The 19,012-nt window shown below is 50.0% G+C and overlaps 1 protein-coding gene across 3 annotated transcripts in view; it reads left to right on the top strand.

The window, feature by feature from the left end:
* The window catches only part of ABCA1 (ATP binding cassette subfamily A member 1), a 121,683-nt gene that overhangs the window by 38,502 nt on the left and 64,169 nt on the right, over positions 1–19,012 (top strand). For all 3 annotated transcript variants that reach the window (XR_012904577.2, XM_075931352.2, XM_075931353.2), the window contains exon 6: positions 18,811–18,932. Coding sequence is in view for 2 of the 3 variants with exons in the window: in XM_075931352.2 (XP_075787467.2) it covers positions 18,811–18,932 (122 nt within the window). In the remaining variant the exon portion in view is untranslated. The remainder of the gene's footprint in view (positions 1–18,810; positions 18,933–19,012) is intronic.

The following is a 19,012-nucleotide window of genomic DNA, read 5'->3' as shown; positions in this document are numbered from 1 at the left end:
TCTTGCCCGAGTGGTGCACCAGGGTGTGTCCCCTTCCTTTCACCTCTACACCTGAGAGTTTCTAAAGTGATTCATGACTTTAGGATGCTTCCATTTTTGGGTGTCTAACTAGAGGCCCCTTTAAAAGAGATGGGCTTCAGAACACGAGCATTTTGGGCTTACACAGGTTGGCCCTATAAAGGGGGCTGAAGTTCAGAACTGGAAAATTTGAGGTGCCTAAAATCCCTAGTCACCTCTGGAAACACCTTGTCTACATGTTCCTGGCCCACTTGAAAAGCCGCGGCTGAGCTCCTGTTGCCTTCAGATGGTGCAGCGGCAATCGGTATCCAACTGGAAGGAAAGGCAAGCTTTGGTTATATAGCTTTGTCCTGGAACTTGCAGTTTGGATGTTTAAAGAAATCTAATCGGTGCCATAGGGCTGAACTAGATGCTGCTGGGTAGGCCGGAGTGAGGAGTTATATCACAGGTTGGCAAAACAAAGCCCATGGACCAGATCCCACCTGTCTAACGTTTCTATCTGGCCTGTCAGCCAGGAACTGTTAAGCACTTCCTTGCCGGAGCTTGCACCTCGCACACCCTCCTGCACTAGGTTAGAACTTCCCCATTCCTAGCTGGACTGCCTACCTCCTCCATTGCTAGAGTAGAAATGTGTAGGCCCTGGCAGCTTTCCCAAATGCATGGAAATTATTGCCTACCCTGGGTTCTTCGAGGCAAAGATGCTCATGTTGTGCTCTATAATAAAGCTTGGTGCCTTTATTGCAAAAATTAGGTTCAGAACAAGCATAGCCCAGAGCTGTTTTCTGTAATAAACTAATAGAAAGCCCCCATCCGTTCAAATGTGTGTAAGTAAAAAAACCCAACAAATTAGCCATGGTTGTGAATCCGCCCAGACTCTCCATTGTTGGTACGGCTGAGGGAGAATAAAGCCCACTTGTCCATTTCATGTCACGCTCCCTTACAAACCCTTCATTAAAACAAGTCGGCAAGTCTCCCGTCTGGCTGTCTGACCCTTTCTCCAGCTACACACAATAAGGAGCTTTGAGCGGGGTGCCCGTTGCTTAGGGAAGCAGGAGGCGGGCGAGGGATACACCGGGTATCCTGCTATTCCCCCTCACCCAACATTTGTTATCTTCAATAGGATGTACTGATTTGGCTTTGACCAAAGTCTCCTGTTGGGAGAAACTTGTTGTTTTTATTATGATCAAACACGCAAAGCTTTTCTTGGGGGTGGGGGAAGCAGGCTTTTTGCATGGGGCAAAATGCTGAAACCTCTAATATTAGATAAATAAAATGTTTGTTTTTAAATTCACTTTTTGATCCATTCCCTACATTTTTCCTACTGTAAAAACAGAGACTGTAGGAATCCCTAAAAACTGAAGTTAAGAAAGTTGAATCAAAATGCATACTGCTAGAACCTGAACAGGCCCGAGGGGGGGATGCAAGCCAGCAAATATTTCAGGAGAAACAAATGAAAACACTTTGCATTTCGACTAGCCTGGGTTTATTACAAATGACTGTTGAACACTTACACTACGGTAGCAACTAAAGGCCTGAGCCAGCTGTGGGCTGCATTATGTGAAGGGGTGGAATAAACACTCAGCACGGGCCAATAGTGCATACTTTTTTATCAGTTGCAGGAAAGAGGTGAGGTCTAGCACGAGAGAGACCCTCACACCTAGTTCCTTATGCATGTGGGGGGAACTATTCAAGGTTACGTGCTTGCTCCGTCCCCGTGAAGGACAAAGGAATTACTACTGACCGTCTGTCTCTTGTACGAAAGTGGCCCTCAAGCCTGTGGGACATGAGTCTAGCAGAGCACGATGGGCCCCCTTGATTTCTACCTCCAAGTCCACAAAGTCCCTCTGAGGCCCTGCGTTTGGTAACCCCTGTTGCATTTGAGTCTCAGTCTTGGTCCCATCCTTGTTTCACAGTGTGCAAGTAACTGGGGGTGGACTAGGCCTGCCATTCCCTCCCCTGCCTCTTCCCTTGCTTGCCTCCCCTAAGGCTTCTATGCTGCTCCAGGCTAAATAGGTAGCTGCTGTCTCTGCCTCCCCAGATAGAGCCAGGCTCTCTCCAGCCTGCTCTGGTCTGTTCCCGTAAGAAGTGAACGTGGCAGTGGGTTGAATCTGCCCCTGTCACAGTGAGCACCCTACAGGTTTAAATAGGCACCACCTGCCTGTGAGGTAAGGCAGTGCTGTCCCTATCTCTTTACAGCTGGAGAACCCAGGAACAGAGACACTAAGGCTATGTCTACACTTGCGGCTTCTTCCGCAAGTAATATGCAAATGAGGCTAAGCGTGGAATATTGCTGAGCCTCATTTGCATACCTAATGAGCCACCATTTTTTTCAGAAGAGGCTCTTGCGAAGAAGGAGCTGTCTACACTACCCCTTCTTGCGCAAGAAAAACCCCCTTGTGCAATGCCGTTCTTCCTGAAAAGTAATAGGTGTAACGGCATCGCGCAAGAGGGTTTTTCTGGTGCAAGAAGGGGCAGTGTAGATGCTCCTTCTTGCGCAAGAGCCTCTTCTGAAAAAAATGGTGGCTCATTAGGTATGCAAATGAGGCTTGGAGATATTCCATGCTTAGCCTCATTTGCATATTACTCGCGCAAGAAGCTGTGAGTGTAGACATAGCCTAAGTGATGCATGCATAGTTTGCACAGGAAAGCTGTGGTCAGGGAACTGAGCTTGGGTTTTTGACCTGGATCAGCTCTCTTCCCTTTTGTCAGACACAGGGTTTATACTGGTGTAACTCCATTGACTTCAGCGTGTGCTTAGGCAGGTGAACAGGTTTTAGGTATAGGTATGTCCCTTCTTTTTGCATTAATGTTTTTCAAAGGGCACCAGTCTTAAGTCTACAAGAGCTACTTGTCTTAGGCCACAGCTATGCTTATGTGCTGGAGATCAATCTTTTGGCGTTTGATTTAGCGGGTGTAGTAAAGACCCACTAAATGGAATGCTGAGGGCATCTCCGGTACTCCTGGCAGTCGTGAGGAGAAAGGGAAGTCGACAGGAGTGTTTGCTCCCATCAGCCTCCCATGGTGAAGATAGCTGCAGGCCTGACTGAATGTTTTGTTTTGCACCTCGTTAGACCAAACAGCACAGATGCTGGCACTCGCCTCAGCTGCCATCTCACACATGAACATCAGAGCTTCACGCCAGTCAAGGCATTTGGTTGGTTCTTGAGGGACAGGCCCAGACAAGGGTTATTCCATATTTGGGTTGGACTCAGCTAGCCGGGCAGGGCTCCTCCCTCTCCCCCACTCATGCCTGTAGCATGCCCTCCCTTTGCAGAACACAGGGGCCATCCGGGTTATCTGTGTTCCATTGCGTGTCCACCACCACTCACACAGAGCGCTTTCCTCCTTTTCTGCAACCAGGCTTGTTCCGCTCCGCACACACTGTGTCTGCCCCAGCCAAAGGCAGCACACCGCCAGAGGTTGCATCTGACTTTGGCCAACCCCTCTCTGCCCTTAGCAATAGTCAGGTTCTCAGCCGGGCACGTCTGACAGCTGGTGCATCTTTAGCAGAAACTGTTGAACTTTATCTCGCGGAAATGGCTGCACTCTGCTTGGGGGGGGGGGGGGAGCTGCTCCAGTCTTCACCAGTTAACCAGAACCTGTAAGCCTCACCCATTAAGCATGGGACTTAGCAATTAATCTTTCACATTCCTACTTTGGAGTCATACATTGAATACCAGCAAGAAAAGCTTTTAGCCTCACATCGGGGGAGAGAGGATGGGGGAAAAGATGGCACCTTCTTTGCTCTTTCTTTCCTATCTCAAAAAAGAGATCTTGGCATTGGAAAAAGTTCAGAAAAGGGCAACAGTAATGATGAGAGGTTTCAAATGGGTCCCAGATAAGGAGAGAGTAATTCAAATGGGACTTTTTAACTTAGAAAAGAGGAGGCTAAGGGGGGATATGATAGAGGTCTATAAAATCATGACAGGTAAGGAAAAAAGGAATAAGGAAAAGTTATTTATTTGTTCCCATAACATAAGAAGTAGGAATCGCCAAATGAAATTAATAGGCAGCAGGTTTAAAACAAGCAAAATAAAGTTTTTCTTCACCCAGTGCAGTCAACCTGTGGAACTCCTTGCCAGAGGAGGTTGTGAAGACCACGATTTTAACCAGGTTCAAAAAATAGCTAGATAAATTCCTGGAGGTTAGGTCCATCAATGGCTATTAGCCAGGATGGGTGGGAATGGTGTCCCTCGCCTGTGTCAGAGGCTGGGAATGGGTGACCAGGAAGGGATCCCTTGATGACTCCCTGTTCTGTTCACTTGCTGTGGGCGTTGGCCCCTGTTGGAGGACAGGACACTGGGCGTGATGGACCTTTGGTTTGACCCAGTCTGGCCATTCTTATGTCTTTTAAGGCTGGGATCAGATGGAGAAAGGGCGTCTGGGGCTGCTGGGCCGATTGCCCACTGAGGCAACACGAAGTTAATTATTTACAAGTGCTGTAATGCCCTCCCCACTCTAAAAATGGTCCGATGCTGTGCCAATTGCAATCGCTGGGGGCGGGACAGGGCCTTGCCTTTGCCTCCCCTGCTTTTCGGAGCAGGCTCTAACTTCAATCAATATCCTTCGGGGTTTGTTTTTTTTTTAAAAAAGGAAGCTCTGCCTCTTCTCTGCTGGCTGTGGGCAGCGCGCCAGGGTGTGCTGTTTGTCCCGGCTGCTGCTGCCGGTGCGTCAACCCTGTGTGCCCCTGAGTCAGCATTGGCCGGAGCCCGTTGACTTTGGACCTCGCAAGAAGTGAGCAAAGGGGGTCAGTTGTATCATTGACCTGAATGTGCCCTCATGGCCAGGGCTCGCTTCCCCGTCTGTGACCGTTCTCCATCTTCCCCTTTGTTTAATCCAGACTTACTTTGCGCTGCCGAACCCTTACGTTGGCAGCCATCTCTCCCCCTTGCCTGCGGGTCCCTTCCTGCCACTAGGTACTGGGGCAGGGCTTACTAGGACCTGGCCTGCTAACCAGTGGGAGGAGGGGAGTGTTACAGGGGCCAGTTGTCCTGGGACCTGGTGAGCGGTGGTAGCTGGAGCTCTGGTTCCTTTAAATTGCTGCCCGAGTGTCGTGCCATGTGCTCCTGGCAGCACTGAGGCCTGTGGCGGGCGGGGGGGAGGGGATACTGTGCTCTGGGCAGAGAGGAAAGTTGGCTACATTTGGCCCCGCCCCTTCTGCCCTTGGCCCCGCCCCTTTCTGGAGCCTAGAGCTGCCTCTCGCCCCCATCTTGCCCGAGCTGTCGGCTCCGCGGCCCTCTTGCACCCGAGGCCTGTCATTAAGCACTGTGGGTCCGTTCAGCGGAAGCACGTGCTTAGGGAGTGGGGGGGAGGAGCATCCCTGAAGTGGGCCTGCTTGTGTCTAAATGCCAGCCCTGTCCATGAGTCCCTTGCAGCACCAGGGCTGTCCCCGCTACAGCCTCGCGCCTCAGCACCCAACCTACAAGGCGCTGAGTCCCCACGGTGAGCCACGCAGCGGCCGGAGCGCCTCATGGCCTCGGGGAACGGAGGGTGCTCAGCATTTGGCAGGGTGGGGCCCGTTCTCCAGACGTTAGGGAAACAGCCGTTCCCGTGGCATTCTCTCCGCTGACGTGCGTGCGCAGGGAGAAACGAGCATGGTCCACAGCAGCGAGCCCAGCTGTCTGTCACGTCCCGGACGAAGCTCTTGGCAGAGATGCATCCTCTCGTTGCCAAGGGTAACTGCCCCGAAGGCTTTCGAGTGCCGTAAGCGCCAGTTGCGAGCTAACAGGTCCTGCGGCACCATCCAGCCTTTCGTACCAAAAACAAAAACATGAAGCAAAACATTCCCCCTGCCCAATGCCAGGGCTTCTGCCCCTCCCTCCTACGGCTGATGTATCTCACAGAGCCAGCTCTTCCGCACTGGGACATTAAGCCAGACACTAGGGCCAGAGAGCAAGAGTCAAAGACCTGAGCGATCACCATGCCAGGAGCATGGCCCAGCAGCCAATGTGCCACCCACACAGCGCAGTTTGCAGTGGCTGCCCTAAAGAACTGACAATGCGGTTCCAAACAGCAACATCGTTTTAAATGACTGGGAAGGGTTGATAGGGAAGATCTCCGTCAGCTCCTGGCTACCATGTTCTGGGAGCACCTGAATGACACTCTGCTTTTTCACTGCGGAATCTGTTCCGTTCTTGCACAAGAAAAGCTGCAAGGCGATGAAACTGACAGAGCCAAGCAAATCCCCCCCCCGAGATGGATGTAAGCCTCAGGCTACCAGCGTGCTCTGCGGCTTGCCAGGCAGGGCCTGCCCATAAAGCCTTGCCATCCCCTTTCCATAAGGAATAAGTGTAATTCTTGTTTAACATTACTTAGTAATGTGTGAAGGCCTTTCCTGCCCTGTTGTGTGAGGTGCTGTTCGTACACCTAGACAAACCCTAACCAAAAGCACTTAACACACCACTAGACAAGGAAAATGTTCTTTTCATTTTATAAGGGAAGAACGACAGCATAGCCACAGGAAGTGGCTCGCCCTCAGGCATGCTGGGAGACGGACAGAGACACAAAGCCTGTGTCTAGACTGGCAAGGTTTTCCCCAAAAACTTGCCAGGTGTTTACACTGGCCGCTTGATTTTGCGCAAAAGCACTGATGTTCTACTGTCCGAAATCAGTGCTTCTTGTGCAAATGCTTTGACGTTCCCATTTGGGCAAAAGCCCTTTTCCGGAAATGTTTTTGCACAAGAGGGCCGGTGTCGACAGCTAAAAACTGTTTTGCGCAAAAAAGCCCCGATGGCGAAAATGGCAGTCAGGGCTTTCTTGTGCAAAACCGCGTCTAGATTGGCACGGATGCTTTTCCGCAAAAAGTGCTTTTGCGGAAAAGCGTCCATGCCATTCTAGACACTCTTTTCCGCAAATGCTTTTAACGGAAAAAAATTTCCATTAAAAGCATTTGCAGAAAATCATGCCAGTCTAGACATAGCCAAAGTGAAGCCAGATCTCCCGAGGCCGACATTGCAACCTTCTGTTCTCAGCACCGCCCCAAAGAGCAGCTGTTGATTGGTTTTGGAAGTGGGGAGGTGTTTCTAGCGTCTCGCTTTTCTCCGTCTGCCACCCACTGGTTGCAGAGGTCATGCTTTGTGGTGACCCACGGGCTAACGGATGGGCTGGCCATGATTCCTTCCACAGTCCATGACAACTGATCCTCCTGTCGAGAGCAAAGGTGAGCCTAAAATCCACTAGCTCAGGAGGCAAACTGGCAACTTGCGCATAGAACCTCCACCTGGCAGCCCCTTCCGCCCAACCGTGCACAGTTCTGCAGGCCCCCAAACTCCAGACTGCAGCAGGGTGGGACACCCCAACCTTTGTCTCATCAGGCCAGTTTTACAGCCACGGAATAAAAATTGGCCAAGTAAATTTGAATGCAAAATTGCAAAAGGGGCAAGCGGTGAGTCGGTAGTAGAGACTGCTCACTCTGTTTTGTCTGAAGCAAAATGCAGGACTATGTAGCACTTTAGAGACTAACAAGATGGTTTATTAGATGATGAGCTTTCGTGGGCCAGACCCACTTCCTCAGATCAAATAGTGGAAGAAAGTAGTCACAACCATATATACCAAAGGATACAATTAAAAAAAATGAACAAATAGGGGGTGGGAAGGGGGAGGAAGGAAGGTAAGTGTCTGTGAATTGCTGATATTAAAGGTAGGGAGAGTGGGATGTTTGTGGACACATATTCATTCTGCTGATACCATTATTGGACCTAACCAAGTGAGTTATAAGATCAAGAACACATATTCCTGCGCATCCAGAAATATAATCTATGCTATCATGTGCCGAAAGTGTCCGTCTGCTATGTACATTGGACAAATCTCTCAGACACTTCGCCAAAGGATTAATGCCCACAAAACAGATATCAGACAAGATCACAAAGAGAAAACAGTTTCTTGCCACTTTAACCAGAAAGGACACTCTCTAAATGACTTAGCCACCTGCATTCTGCTACAAAGACCTTTTACATCTGCACTTGAAAGGGAATCCTCTGAACTGTCATTCATGTTAAAATTCGACACTTGCCAACAAGGACTTAACAAGACTTTGAACTTTCTCACCCATTACCAAGACAGTTTCCCCAATTATCACCTGTAATACCATTAACTCACAAACATCCCACTCTCCCTACCTTTAATATCAGCAATTCACAGACACTTACCTTCCTTCCTCCCCCTTCCCACCCCCTATTTGTTCATTTTTTTTAATTGTATCCTTTGGTATATATGGTTGTGACTACTTTCTTCCACTATTTGATCTGAGGAAGTGGGTCTGGCCCACGAAAGCTCATCATCTAATAAACCATCTTGTTAGTCTTTAAAGTGCTACATTGTCCTGCATTTTGCTTCAACTACCCCAGACTAACACGGCTACATTTCTATCTCTGTTTTGTCTGTCTGCTTTCTCAGCATAGCAAAGTAGCCCATATCCCCGTGCTACAATTTCCATACTTGATATGGGGATGGAGGGACTGAGTTCACCGCTTGGTTCGGCTGTGGCAACCCAGGAATGCACTGAGTGAAAAGGTGTACAAGGAAGTGAAAAAATGATAAACTAGAGGGGACTCCCTAAGACCTGAAAAGACAACAGAACGACACCCCTTCTGAGCAGTGAAAGCAGTGAGATGTTCTATCCTTTGGCTGGTTAGACGTTTTCCCAAATGTTTCTAATGCTTAATATTTCTTTGGTTTTTAAAAAAGAAACCTCCCACCCCTATACACGTGCGCACACAATAACTTCTTGGCACTCCAGTGCTTAGGCTTACGAAATAGATGACCATCCAGGAACAAAAATAATGATGTAAATAGTGCATTATGTGTTACAGTAATGCCCAGAGGCTCTAAGCAAAATTAAGACCCTCCGCTGTGCACAGTACAAACTCTGCCCTGAAAAGCTTACAACCGGAGTACAAGTTTCACTCATGATTAAATTGTTGACTTTGATACACTGGGTGTACTGGTTCCTATTTTTTTGTTTACAAGTGCAAGAAGGGTTGCCACATAGTTTTAATAGGAGCAATGGTGTTAATTACCCAGACCTCTATGTGCCCCGGCAGCTGCACTTAGGAATGTCGGAGTCGGTTTCTAGAGTGCCAGAACACTGAAAATGTGTAAACTCCACGATGTTTCTATTTTTACATTAAAACAAAATCAGAAACACACACTCCTGCTGCGGATGCCTTGGAAAGAGTAGCGCCCCTCCTACCCACTCTGATTAGAGGGAGCCTTTGCATTGGCTTCCGCGGACACTGACTCAGCCTCGCTCTGTGCCGATCGCGGAGTCTCACAACGGAAGTTTGGGTGGCCTTGGAGGGTTGCTAGCTGCTCTTGCTGGGTGATGCACTGACCCTTTTGACTCAAATAGTTAACTTTAAGAAAAACAACTACACATACACATACTTGTCATTTATTTATTTAGGGTTGTCTTTGTGGACTCCATAATGCAAATAATACGGTGGAAAGAGACGTGGGTGCAGTCCTTCGTATCCCCCGGCACAGCAGGCTGAGAGGCTGGGAGGCAGCGATAAGTGATAGTGACAAATGTGCAAGTATCGCTGGTCGCCGCCGCCCCTCTAGCAAGTCAGTCTGTGGGAAAAGTGATGCTGCCACGTTAACTTTTCTCCGCAAGCCCTGGGACAGGTTAAGCCCAGCTGGGGTGTGTGGAAGGGGGGCAGAGGAGGCCTGAGGGGTGATGGTGTGTGTGAGCCTGCATGGCCAGAGCCAGGGGCCAGCTCCTGCACAGAGCTGGGGGCTACGTGGCTGAAGCCAGTGGTTAGGGTTGTGGGTTTTTGGGATGGAACCAGGGATGAGAAGTTTGGGATGTGGGCAGGCTGACTCCCCCCTCCCCCCCCACAAACACACACACACACCTTAGCCCTCTTCCTGTGGGCAGCAGCTAGTTTGGTGGGGGGAGCTCTCTCCCTGCCTGCAGGCAGCACAGAGCTCCAGGGAAAGGCCTCCCCTCTCTTTCTGCCCGCAGTAGCTTCAGGGGAAGGGGCTCTGGCTCCCCAAGCCAGGGGAGAGGGCCATAGTAGCCCTGCAAGCCCCATCTTGCCCCTCTCCCCAGTTCCCACCCACTCCCTCCCTGTCTCCTGCTGTGCGGCCCCTTAGAGCAGCTATGTGGCCACAATGAGGAGAATTGGAATCACCCCGGTGACTCGGTGCCTGACATTCCGCACTCGGTGCCTGACATTCCGCACTCGGTGCCTGACATTCCACGACCCACTGTAGTGTTTCGACCTGTCCTTTGACTCCACCTGCTTTCTCCTACTCTGACTTCCCTTTCTCCCATGCCAAGATTGTGTCCCTTTGCCTGGAATTCACTTCCGCTTTCCCCTGGCCTTTTTCCAGTCCGCGGTATAGTTTGTGTAGGAAATTCTCTCTGCGCTTGGATACCAAGGCCCTGGCGAAGCGTTAAGACTCTTTCCTGCCCCAGGAGCGGTCCAGGGGTCAGGCTGGCCCTGAACGTTCAAAGCATCTGTTTTCTTTAACAGCGCAATTACGCGATCGCAATCAGCGACGGAACTTGCCGGCATGGCACAGGGTGGCACGGTACAACGTGTACAGTGCTTGTGTCCTGGTCGAGTCATAGTTCAGATCTGAACTTCCCAAACAGCTCAAAGGGTCCCCCTATTAATTAATTAATAGTAAACATTGTACAAGTGGGAGAGAAGCAAAAATATTCCTGCTTAGGCCCCCCAAGGGCTAGCACCCAGCATGTGTGAGTTAACAGAGAGGAGACTCTTAAGCGAAATATTGCTCGCCAGTATTGGCTGGCATTTCTGTTCTCTTCTTCAGTATGTTCTGCACTGCCAACTTACTGCTTGGCCCCATGCCCGGGAAAACGGATAGTTTTTGTTTTTTTTAAATGATAGCACTTAAAATACATAACAGTGTTATTCCAGCAGGCAACAAAATCCTGTAACTTAAGGGCACGGTTCTGCTTGGAGATAGCCATAATAACAGAGAAAACAAGCATTTCCCAGATCTGATGATAGAGTCCATATAACTAGTATTTGCCTGCCTAGGACGCTGCTGGGGGTGTTTCTGAAAGCCCTGTGTGACTTTGCTTTAGTACCTGCTGGAGCCTTATCTGTAAGTACAGACTCTATCTGGAACTGAGAGGTAGAAATTGTACTAAGTAAACAATAGAGCTTTAGTGCTTTCCTGTTATCTTGCACTTTATGTATAAACGTGTCCATGGAGTTTATTACACACTGGTATTGTGTAATCAAAATTATATGCATATGGTTATCTTCAGTATGCAGTTATTTTCTCTCGTCAGGCTTTATTTGGATTTCTGGCTTTGTTTCTGGTAACTTTTAGCCCCTAAAATCTTGAAATGTAGAAATCGGGTAATTCACTGAATGTTGCATTTGGCTTCAACTGAGTAAGGAAATTTCGGATGTGGTTGTGTGGGTGGGGCTGGCTGTAGGGTAAGACATGCAATCTCTTTTCAACCAAAATTTAAAAAAAATGGTGGGGTGTTTTCATTTTGGTTGAAATTTCCCACCCACTGGGGCTTGAGCTGTAATTATTAACACCCCCTTCCCAACACACAAACTCTCTTGCCCTCTCTTACTTTCCAGTACATAAGCCTAATTAGAAAAAAAAACATCATGTGGACTATGCTATTAGCAGCTTGAAAATATATATTTTTTTGTTTTAGTCTCCATTTGGCAAACCATGTTTTATTCTTCTTCGTACTAATCACAGATGGTCCATGGGTGAAGAAAAAATAATAGAAAATGTGTGTGTCTGCTTTCGTGCAGTATCTGAAGAAGGAGAATGTTCTCTAGTAGGGTGGGAATTGAAGTTCTGCAGACCTTGGTTCGAATCCCAGCTCTGCCACTGCGCTGCTGAGTGACCTTGGGCAAATCACTTAATCTCTCTTTGCTTCTATTTCCCCTTTTGCCCTTTGTAAGCTGTTCGGGGCAGGGACTGTCTGTGACTATATGTATATACAGTGCCTAGCACAACAGGGCCTTGATAGCAACTGGGGACTCAAGGTACTACCAGCAGGAAAAAAATAATGTGTTTATATGGGTAAATCTGGTGGCTGCATGTCAGGTTCTCAACAGGTATACATTGGTGTTGCCCTATTGAAGCCAGCCAAGCAGCGGCTGTTCCTATTATTTGAGGATTCTAGCCCGTTGTATGCTAGTGCTCGCTTTCAGAATAATTGCTCTCCACACATGCACGTGGCGCAGCATTTAAAGCAGCCGTCTTGCCCCGTTAGCAAGACAGCTGAATGGGAAAGGATGGGAGACGTGCTCTTAGCCTCCGTCAACGTTTGCAGTTGGCTCTGGTGCAGCACGTGCGTGTTCACCTCGTAAACCACGTGGAGCGGTGCTTCCGATCCGTCTCTTTGCTTCACATAAAAAGCACCCTGGCCTGGGAGACCGAAGTCTCCCACTGGGCCTGGCAGAAATAATACTTTGGGGAATTCCTGGAAAGTGAGCTCAGCGGGCAGAAAGAGCCTTCCTTCCTCCCAGGGCACCCGCCTTGTGCGAGCCTATTCGTGTGATTATGGTCTCTCTGCCGCTCCAGTTCTGTTCAGCCCCAGCATTTGACCACGTCTGAAGGTGCGTTCCTCTGTGCTGGTGATGGAACGTGCTCCGGGGGCTGCAGAGGAGATGGCCTTGCACCTCAACTTTCCTCCGGCCTGTGGGGTAGGGATGTCTGTAGTGAGAGGCAAACCGCACAGTGTTATGCTAACAGGTCTTGCACCACAGGCTTGCAGAGTTGCTCAGTTTCCTGTCAGCGAATCAAGGTAACGTTGTGTAACCCGTTCCTGTGACTGTGTTCGCACCTGTCGGCCTTGGCTAGGAGGAGATTGAGCTGTGAGAGCTATACCACCCGCACGAGGGAAGGATGCCGTCTGCAGTGAGGAACAAATATAAAGCAAAATGAGCCCTTAAAGGAGGCTTATGTGTCACTCCAGCCTGCTTTGTGGCCAAAATCAAGGGACTAGAACAAGGGCAGATGAAAATTTCCCAGCTGATCAAAAGGGTTTGTTAGTAGCGTAAACAGATGTGGTTTCCTCAGGGGTAAGGAAGAGTTGCTGAGAGCTTGAAGGCCCTGAAATCTAGTCTTCAATCTGACAATTTACAAGCCTGCCCCAGAGTTTCATGTCGCTGCCCGTCACTGTAGGACCTAAATGCCTTCCTCAAAAAATAGACTGGCCTTCGTGAAGTCTCAGACTTCGTGGATGCTCTGGCTGTTCTGTCTTTTCTCGATAAAAGAACTCTGACTGGGGTAGGTTTAGGTTTGTTTCGGGTCTCTTTTCCCTCTTTTAGTCTTGCGGGGGCGGATGGAAGGAGCAGGGGTTCTTGGCTGTCTGATGGACAGGTTTCACCAAAGGGGATATTACCTCCATTGTATCAGCAGGGAAACTGAGGCGAAGAGACTGGCTCAGGAAATCAGTAGACGACCCAGGCTGAGAACGCAGTGCCTCCTGTATCCCACTTGTATGCCACATCCCACTAGGCTGAATTATCTGCCAGGCCGTTTCATGAACGTTAGTGTCTCTGTTTTCCCATCTGTATAATGGAGCTGGTAATACTTTGCGGGCCGGCTTGCCCTGGGGCCCTCCGGTGGGATGCTGAAGCGGTACTGACTATACAGACATGTTCCTTTGCTGTGCTGGGGAGCTGTGCGAGGAGAGGCAGCTCGCCTGGCCAAGCCCAGGTGCATCAGACCGCTGATGTTGTCGCTGTATTGGTGCAACGCAAGGGGCAGCTGTGGGGAGAGAGACCTTCCTGGGGCGGAAAGTGGGGCAGGGCAGGGACCCAGAAGGATGGGGCGCTGTGCCAATGCACTTGGTTGGTTTGCTCCCTGCTGTTGGAGCAGCTCCTTCCAGCCATGGGCAGCCCGAGATACGTGAGAACAGTCCTGAAGCTGCTCTGCAGACACTGACAAGAATCTGCCCATGGTCCAGAGTGACGGAAAAGGTTCCATAGCCCATGTGGCCCCTTGATCTCACAGGGATGCCTTAATGCTGTTTTTATGGCAACGCAATCTCTCTTCTGTTAGTGGCCGCTGCGTGCACTTCAGGAGCAAGGGGAAGGAGCAGCAGGGCTGGGGGAAATGGAAAGGCCAGGCAACACAAAGGCAGGGCAGAAGATACACAGTTATTTTCTGACTCGGATGCCCCAGAAGGAGAATCTCAGGAATTGCCGCAGATGCAGTCTCTGCGCGTGGACACACTGGCTGCCTTGTTATCTACCGGTGTTTTAATTAACCAAGAGCAGCAGGGAGCTAGCTGCCCATCTGGAGCTCGCTCACAGCGCCTTGCAGGATCCAGGCCTTGGGGTGGGATAGAGTGGGAATGGAAAAGCAAAGCTGGCTGGACAGTCCGGAGAGGAGATGTTGGGTCAGCTCCTTAGTAGGGATGTAAAATCCTGTTGAATGAGTTAACCAGTTAAACATTGTTTAACTTGTTAACCAGTTAACTGAGGCAGGCCCCACTGGTTAACTATAACTGGTAAGCCTCACCCTTAACCATTATCATCCCTACTTCTCCGCTGGTGTAAATCAGCAAAGCTGTTTTGACTTCAGTGGCACTCGATTGCTTTATCTCAGCTGCGCTTACCCCCAAGCCTAGAGTAAGTTTGCCCGGTAGGGCTCAGCTGGTGCTATTAATGGATTTATTACATTCCCACCAGAAAGGCCTGCGCTGCTGCCCAGTTGGTTGGTAACACAAGCAGTACCATGGTCCTGGACTGGGAGTGACCGGCAGGCCCAAGGGAGTGGGCTCTGCATGTCAGTGGGACGTAGATCAGGCCTCAGGGGTTCAGGAGCCAAATTAGCCGTCAGCATTACCCAAACGAGCCACTGCCGTGTGAATTCATTGTTTCGCGTGCATTCTTGTTCACTCATTTGCATGGCAAAATGACTGACCAAGTGTTGTTCTTGCATCTATTGATTATACTGAGTTAATAACCTAGCAGAACCATCCTGGCTGGTTAATACATTAAATCGCACCGTATTTGAATATTGTCCTGCCATGCGTGACAGGAGATGCACGAAGGAGTCATCTGTGCGTCGTGCGCTTTGCTCTGAGTATCCCAGACATGCTCATCCCACCTGTGTGTGAAGAAGGGGGGCATTTTGGTGATGACACTGTAATTCCAGCGGGGGGCCTCCCTCTTCAAGCGCTCCCGTTATTCAATGTGTTTCTTGTTCCCGATTTCAGGAGCTGTGACTGTCTGTGCGGTTTGCGGGCATCAGGGCAGTTTTGAACTAAACAGTCTTGCATTGTTTGCATCGCCTGGGTTATACTTGCATTGATGGTTGCTTCGAAAGGGAAGCCTGTAAGGCTGTGTTTGCATTAGCACCTTTGGTGGTATAATTGCTGTTGCTAAGAGGTGTGTGAGAACCCCTCCCCCCCCCCCCCCCCGCCATGACATAAGTTACACTGAGAGGAGCGCGTCAGCTTCCCCACTTGTTGGGGGCAGATTATTTGTGTCGAAGGGAGAGTTCTGTCTCGTTGGCGTAGAGTGGCCCCGTGGGAGATCTTACAGCGGCGCAGCTGCACTGGGATAGCTGTGCTGCTGTCAGGTCTGCAGTGTAGACATACCCGTAGGCTCCTGTGCTGGAGTTCAGGCAGCTCTCTGAGTGGCTTCCAGAGCAAGTCGCTGCATGGGCCATGATTTGAGGAGCGGGGACTCTGTGGCGGGCCCGGTCTCTTCTGATGGAAGCAGGACCAGCGGCAGGAGGAGCTCACGAAAAGAGAGCGTTGGTTCAGGTACAGGACTTGGGGTCAAGAGATGGGGGAGCTGAGACTGCTCTACACAGGCTTTCTTTGGGACCTCAGGCATGTCGGCACGGCTGCTTGTGGGACTAAGATTAAGGTGGCACCAACCTGAAACAAAATGTTTTGACATTTCTGAATCAAAAAAAAAATGCAGACTTTTCCATTTGGTGAAAAACTTTTGACTTTCTGGGGTGAAAACAAATGTAGGAATATCCTGCCATGGGAATTTCAGCTGGCTACAGTACTGCGCACTCTTGAATTTGCTAGCCACAATGAGGGAAAAGAACACCCGAGGGACATTGATTATGCTACTGATTTTTTTAAAACAAGAAAGCAAGATTCCTTCGCAGTCCGCATCATCTTTACAGACAGGCCAGTGGGAATCTCAAGTAGCTTCCTTACATTCTATGGTAAAATGCAAGTTGCTTTCCCGTAGTTGTCTAGCGCTTGGAGTGAGATAAACTGAAGAGAACATTTCCTAACAAAGATTCTGTTTCCAGAGGAGGAAATACAGGAAGAGCCAGAGACATGTTCCATAAAAATGTATTAAAAGATTTCCATGAGTTGTGATACCTTTTGAGAACAACTAGAAAAGTAGATTGTGTTTAGAACTGGGCTAAATGAAAAAGCTTGCAAATGTCTGGTCTTTACGTGCTGCTGTGTCAGACGTAAAAACACACAGAGTAAACACACAGAGGAATTCTTGAGCAGTGAGGAAGTAGTCAGAAATCAGGAGGAAGGAGTTTTATGGATCTGAGGCTAAATCTACACCTGACATTTTCCAGCACTGTAACTTTCTGTCTTGGGGTGTGAAACCAGCCCCTGCCCCCAAGCACAGCAAGTTACAGCGTGGTAAAGCATCAGTGTGAACGAGGATACGGCGCTGGGAACTGCTGGGCGCACGGTTAGTAACTCCCCTTGTGGAGGTGGTTTATGGTAGGGATGTAACCCAATGACCAGTGGCCCGGCTGAACTGGAGCAGTCCTGCCACACACACCCAATGTGACGGTGAGGTGGGCCCAGCCTGGCTGGACCAGCCCCGTCTACAGCAGGCTCAGGCTGGCCTGGCCAGAGCAGCCCACAGCGCAGCCGGCTCATCAGGACTGCAGCAGCCCCTGCCCGCTGGATCCTGGTTAATTGTAACATTTAACCAGCTACCTGGTTAAACGGGATTTTCCATCCCTCGTTTACATGGAGCGCTGGGAGAGCTCTCTCCCACCGCTCCGGCCGTGGCCCCCCTTTCGGCGTACCGCGCTGCTGCGGCGGCATTTTAAAGCTGATGTGTAGACCAGGCCTGAGTGATTTGGGGGGCAAAGCCTTCGCCTGGTGTGAATCGCTGCACGTGGCTGATTTCCCCTGGCTAAGGATCCAGCCCTCTGAATCTTTTCCGCCGCGGCAGGCGCTGTCTAGGCCTGTTGGTTTGCATGAGCCTGTTTGGGATTTTTTTCCCCCTCAGTGTGATCCATGGGCAGGTTATTAAATCATCCTTGCCTGGGAGCTGGGAACAGAGCTTTCATCCTGAAGTAACCTCCCCTCTGGCTTCCCCCAGCCCAGCTGGCGGCGGCGATGATTTTTTCATGTAGAACAAAAAGGCTACAGGGAACGTGTCACCAGAGATGCAGGAAAGAGAGCAACGCCCGACAGTAACCCCGGCGCGCTCGTGCTGCGAGGAGCGCGGGGGAAGGTTGCTTTTCTTCCCCTTCTCGCTCCTCCTTGTTCTTCTGCCAGACTGGGAGCCTGCCAAGTCGAGACGGAGCCGCACAAAAGAAAAGCGGAGAGGGTGGGACGCCGTGTTCTGGGGGCATGTGGCTCCCCTGGCTGGCTCCCCATCCCCTCCCAGGGCTGTCGAGATTTGCAGCAGGCCTAGTCCTGTGCCTTCTCAGACGCGCCCAGCGTGCTGCTTGTAAGCAGCCCGGCTTGTTAAAACAAGTACGAGAGCCCCGTGCCACAAGGGCTGCTGCTCGCCACAGGGCGAGCAGAACAGCTGGGACGGAATGCCAGCACTGGGGCTCGGCACGTGGGTTTTTCTCCCGTGTTGCCATCAGCTGTCAACTGTTTTGTGCCTCTGCTCTTCCTTGGGTAGAAAAAGCATCTGCTTCTCTGCCTAATCGGTTTGGCCTATGCCTGTGCATCTCCTCTGCAGCCGGTCACGTCCGGCCAGGCTGGGTCAGACCAAAGGTCCATGTCAACCACTATCCTGCTTCCAACAGTGGCCAAAGCCACGTTCCCCAGAGGGAATGAGCAGAACAGAATCACCAAGTGATCCATCCCCCGTTGCCCATTCCCATATCCCTGATGGCAAACAAAGGCTAGGGACACTCTCCCTGCCCATCCTGGCTGACAGCCACCGATGGACCAGAATTTAGCTAGGTTTTTTTAAACTTTTGTCTGGGCCTTCAGAACGTTTTCTGGCAAAGAGTCCAACAGGTTGACTTGGTCTGTACTTACTTTGGCTTGTTTTAAACCTGCTACTCTTCATTTCATTTGGTAATGTCTGAATCCAGGCACCCTTGTCTGTGCTTGGCCTAGAAATCTTTTACGATGGATAACAATGATGATGATGAGCATCCATCTTAATTAATAGTCAAACGTTTTTCCGTAAGATTTAGTGAATCTCCTACTGGCCTTGCCCAGCAGGTCAGTCCTGCTGAAGCCTTTAAAGTAGAGCTTAAGTGAAGTCCTAACCCATTTGTGCCTGGCCTTCTGCGCTGGAGTGTATTTCCCCATCGCTGCAGAGCAGCGTATTCTAAACCATTGAGCGCCCTGGTGGCAGGGAATTAAATCCCACAAATCAGGTGTTGGCGAAGGTACGGGAGGGAGGTGGTTGTCAAAGATTCTGTTCTTGGTGTAAAACCATGGCAGGCCCAACGCCACGCGGCATGCTGCTGTGTTTTAGAGCACTTCGGCACAGCGCTTGTTTCCTTGTGGTGTTATCCCTTCCCCTTGCCCCCACCGCGTTTTGCTGCAGTGTGAAGAGCTCCCATTCTTTCTCCTTTTTGGACTTGTTGCACTAAACAAAACTCGAGTGATGCTTATGTCTCGCCTGACAGGTTTGAAACTTCGGGATTTCCTGGTTGACAACGAGACCTTCTCAGAGTTTCTCCACCAAAATGTTTCCGTGCCATTGTTTGCTGTGGATGAGATACTGAATGCAGAGGTCAACCTCCAGCAGGTAAGCAACTCTTTCAGGCAGCATTATTAATAATTATTATTGGGGTAGCATCTGGGAGCCATGCCCCATCGTGCTAGGTG

The sequence above is a fragment of the Pelodiscus sinensis genome, chromosome 6 (genome assembly GCF_052426305.1).
Source record: "Pelodiscus sinensis isolate ZL-2025 chromosome 6, ASM5242630v1, whole genome shotgun sequence".
In the NCBI taxonomy this organism is placed as follows: domain Eukaryota; kingdom Metazoa; phylum Chordata; order Testudines; family Trionychidae; genus Pelodiscus; species Pelodiscus sinensis.
The sequence above is the reverse complement of the archived record's forward strand: the minus strand, read 5'-3'. Positions and strand labels throughout refer to the sequence as shown.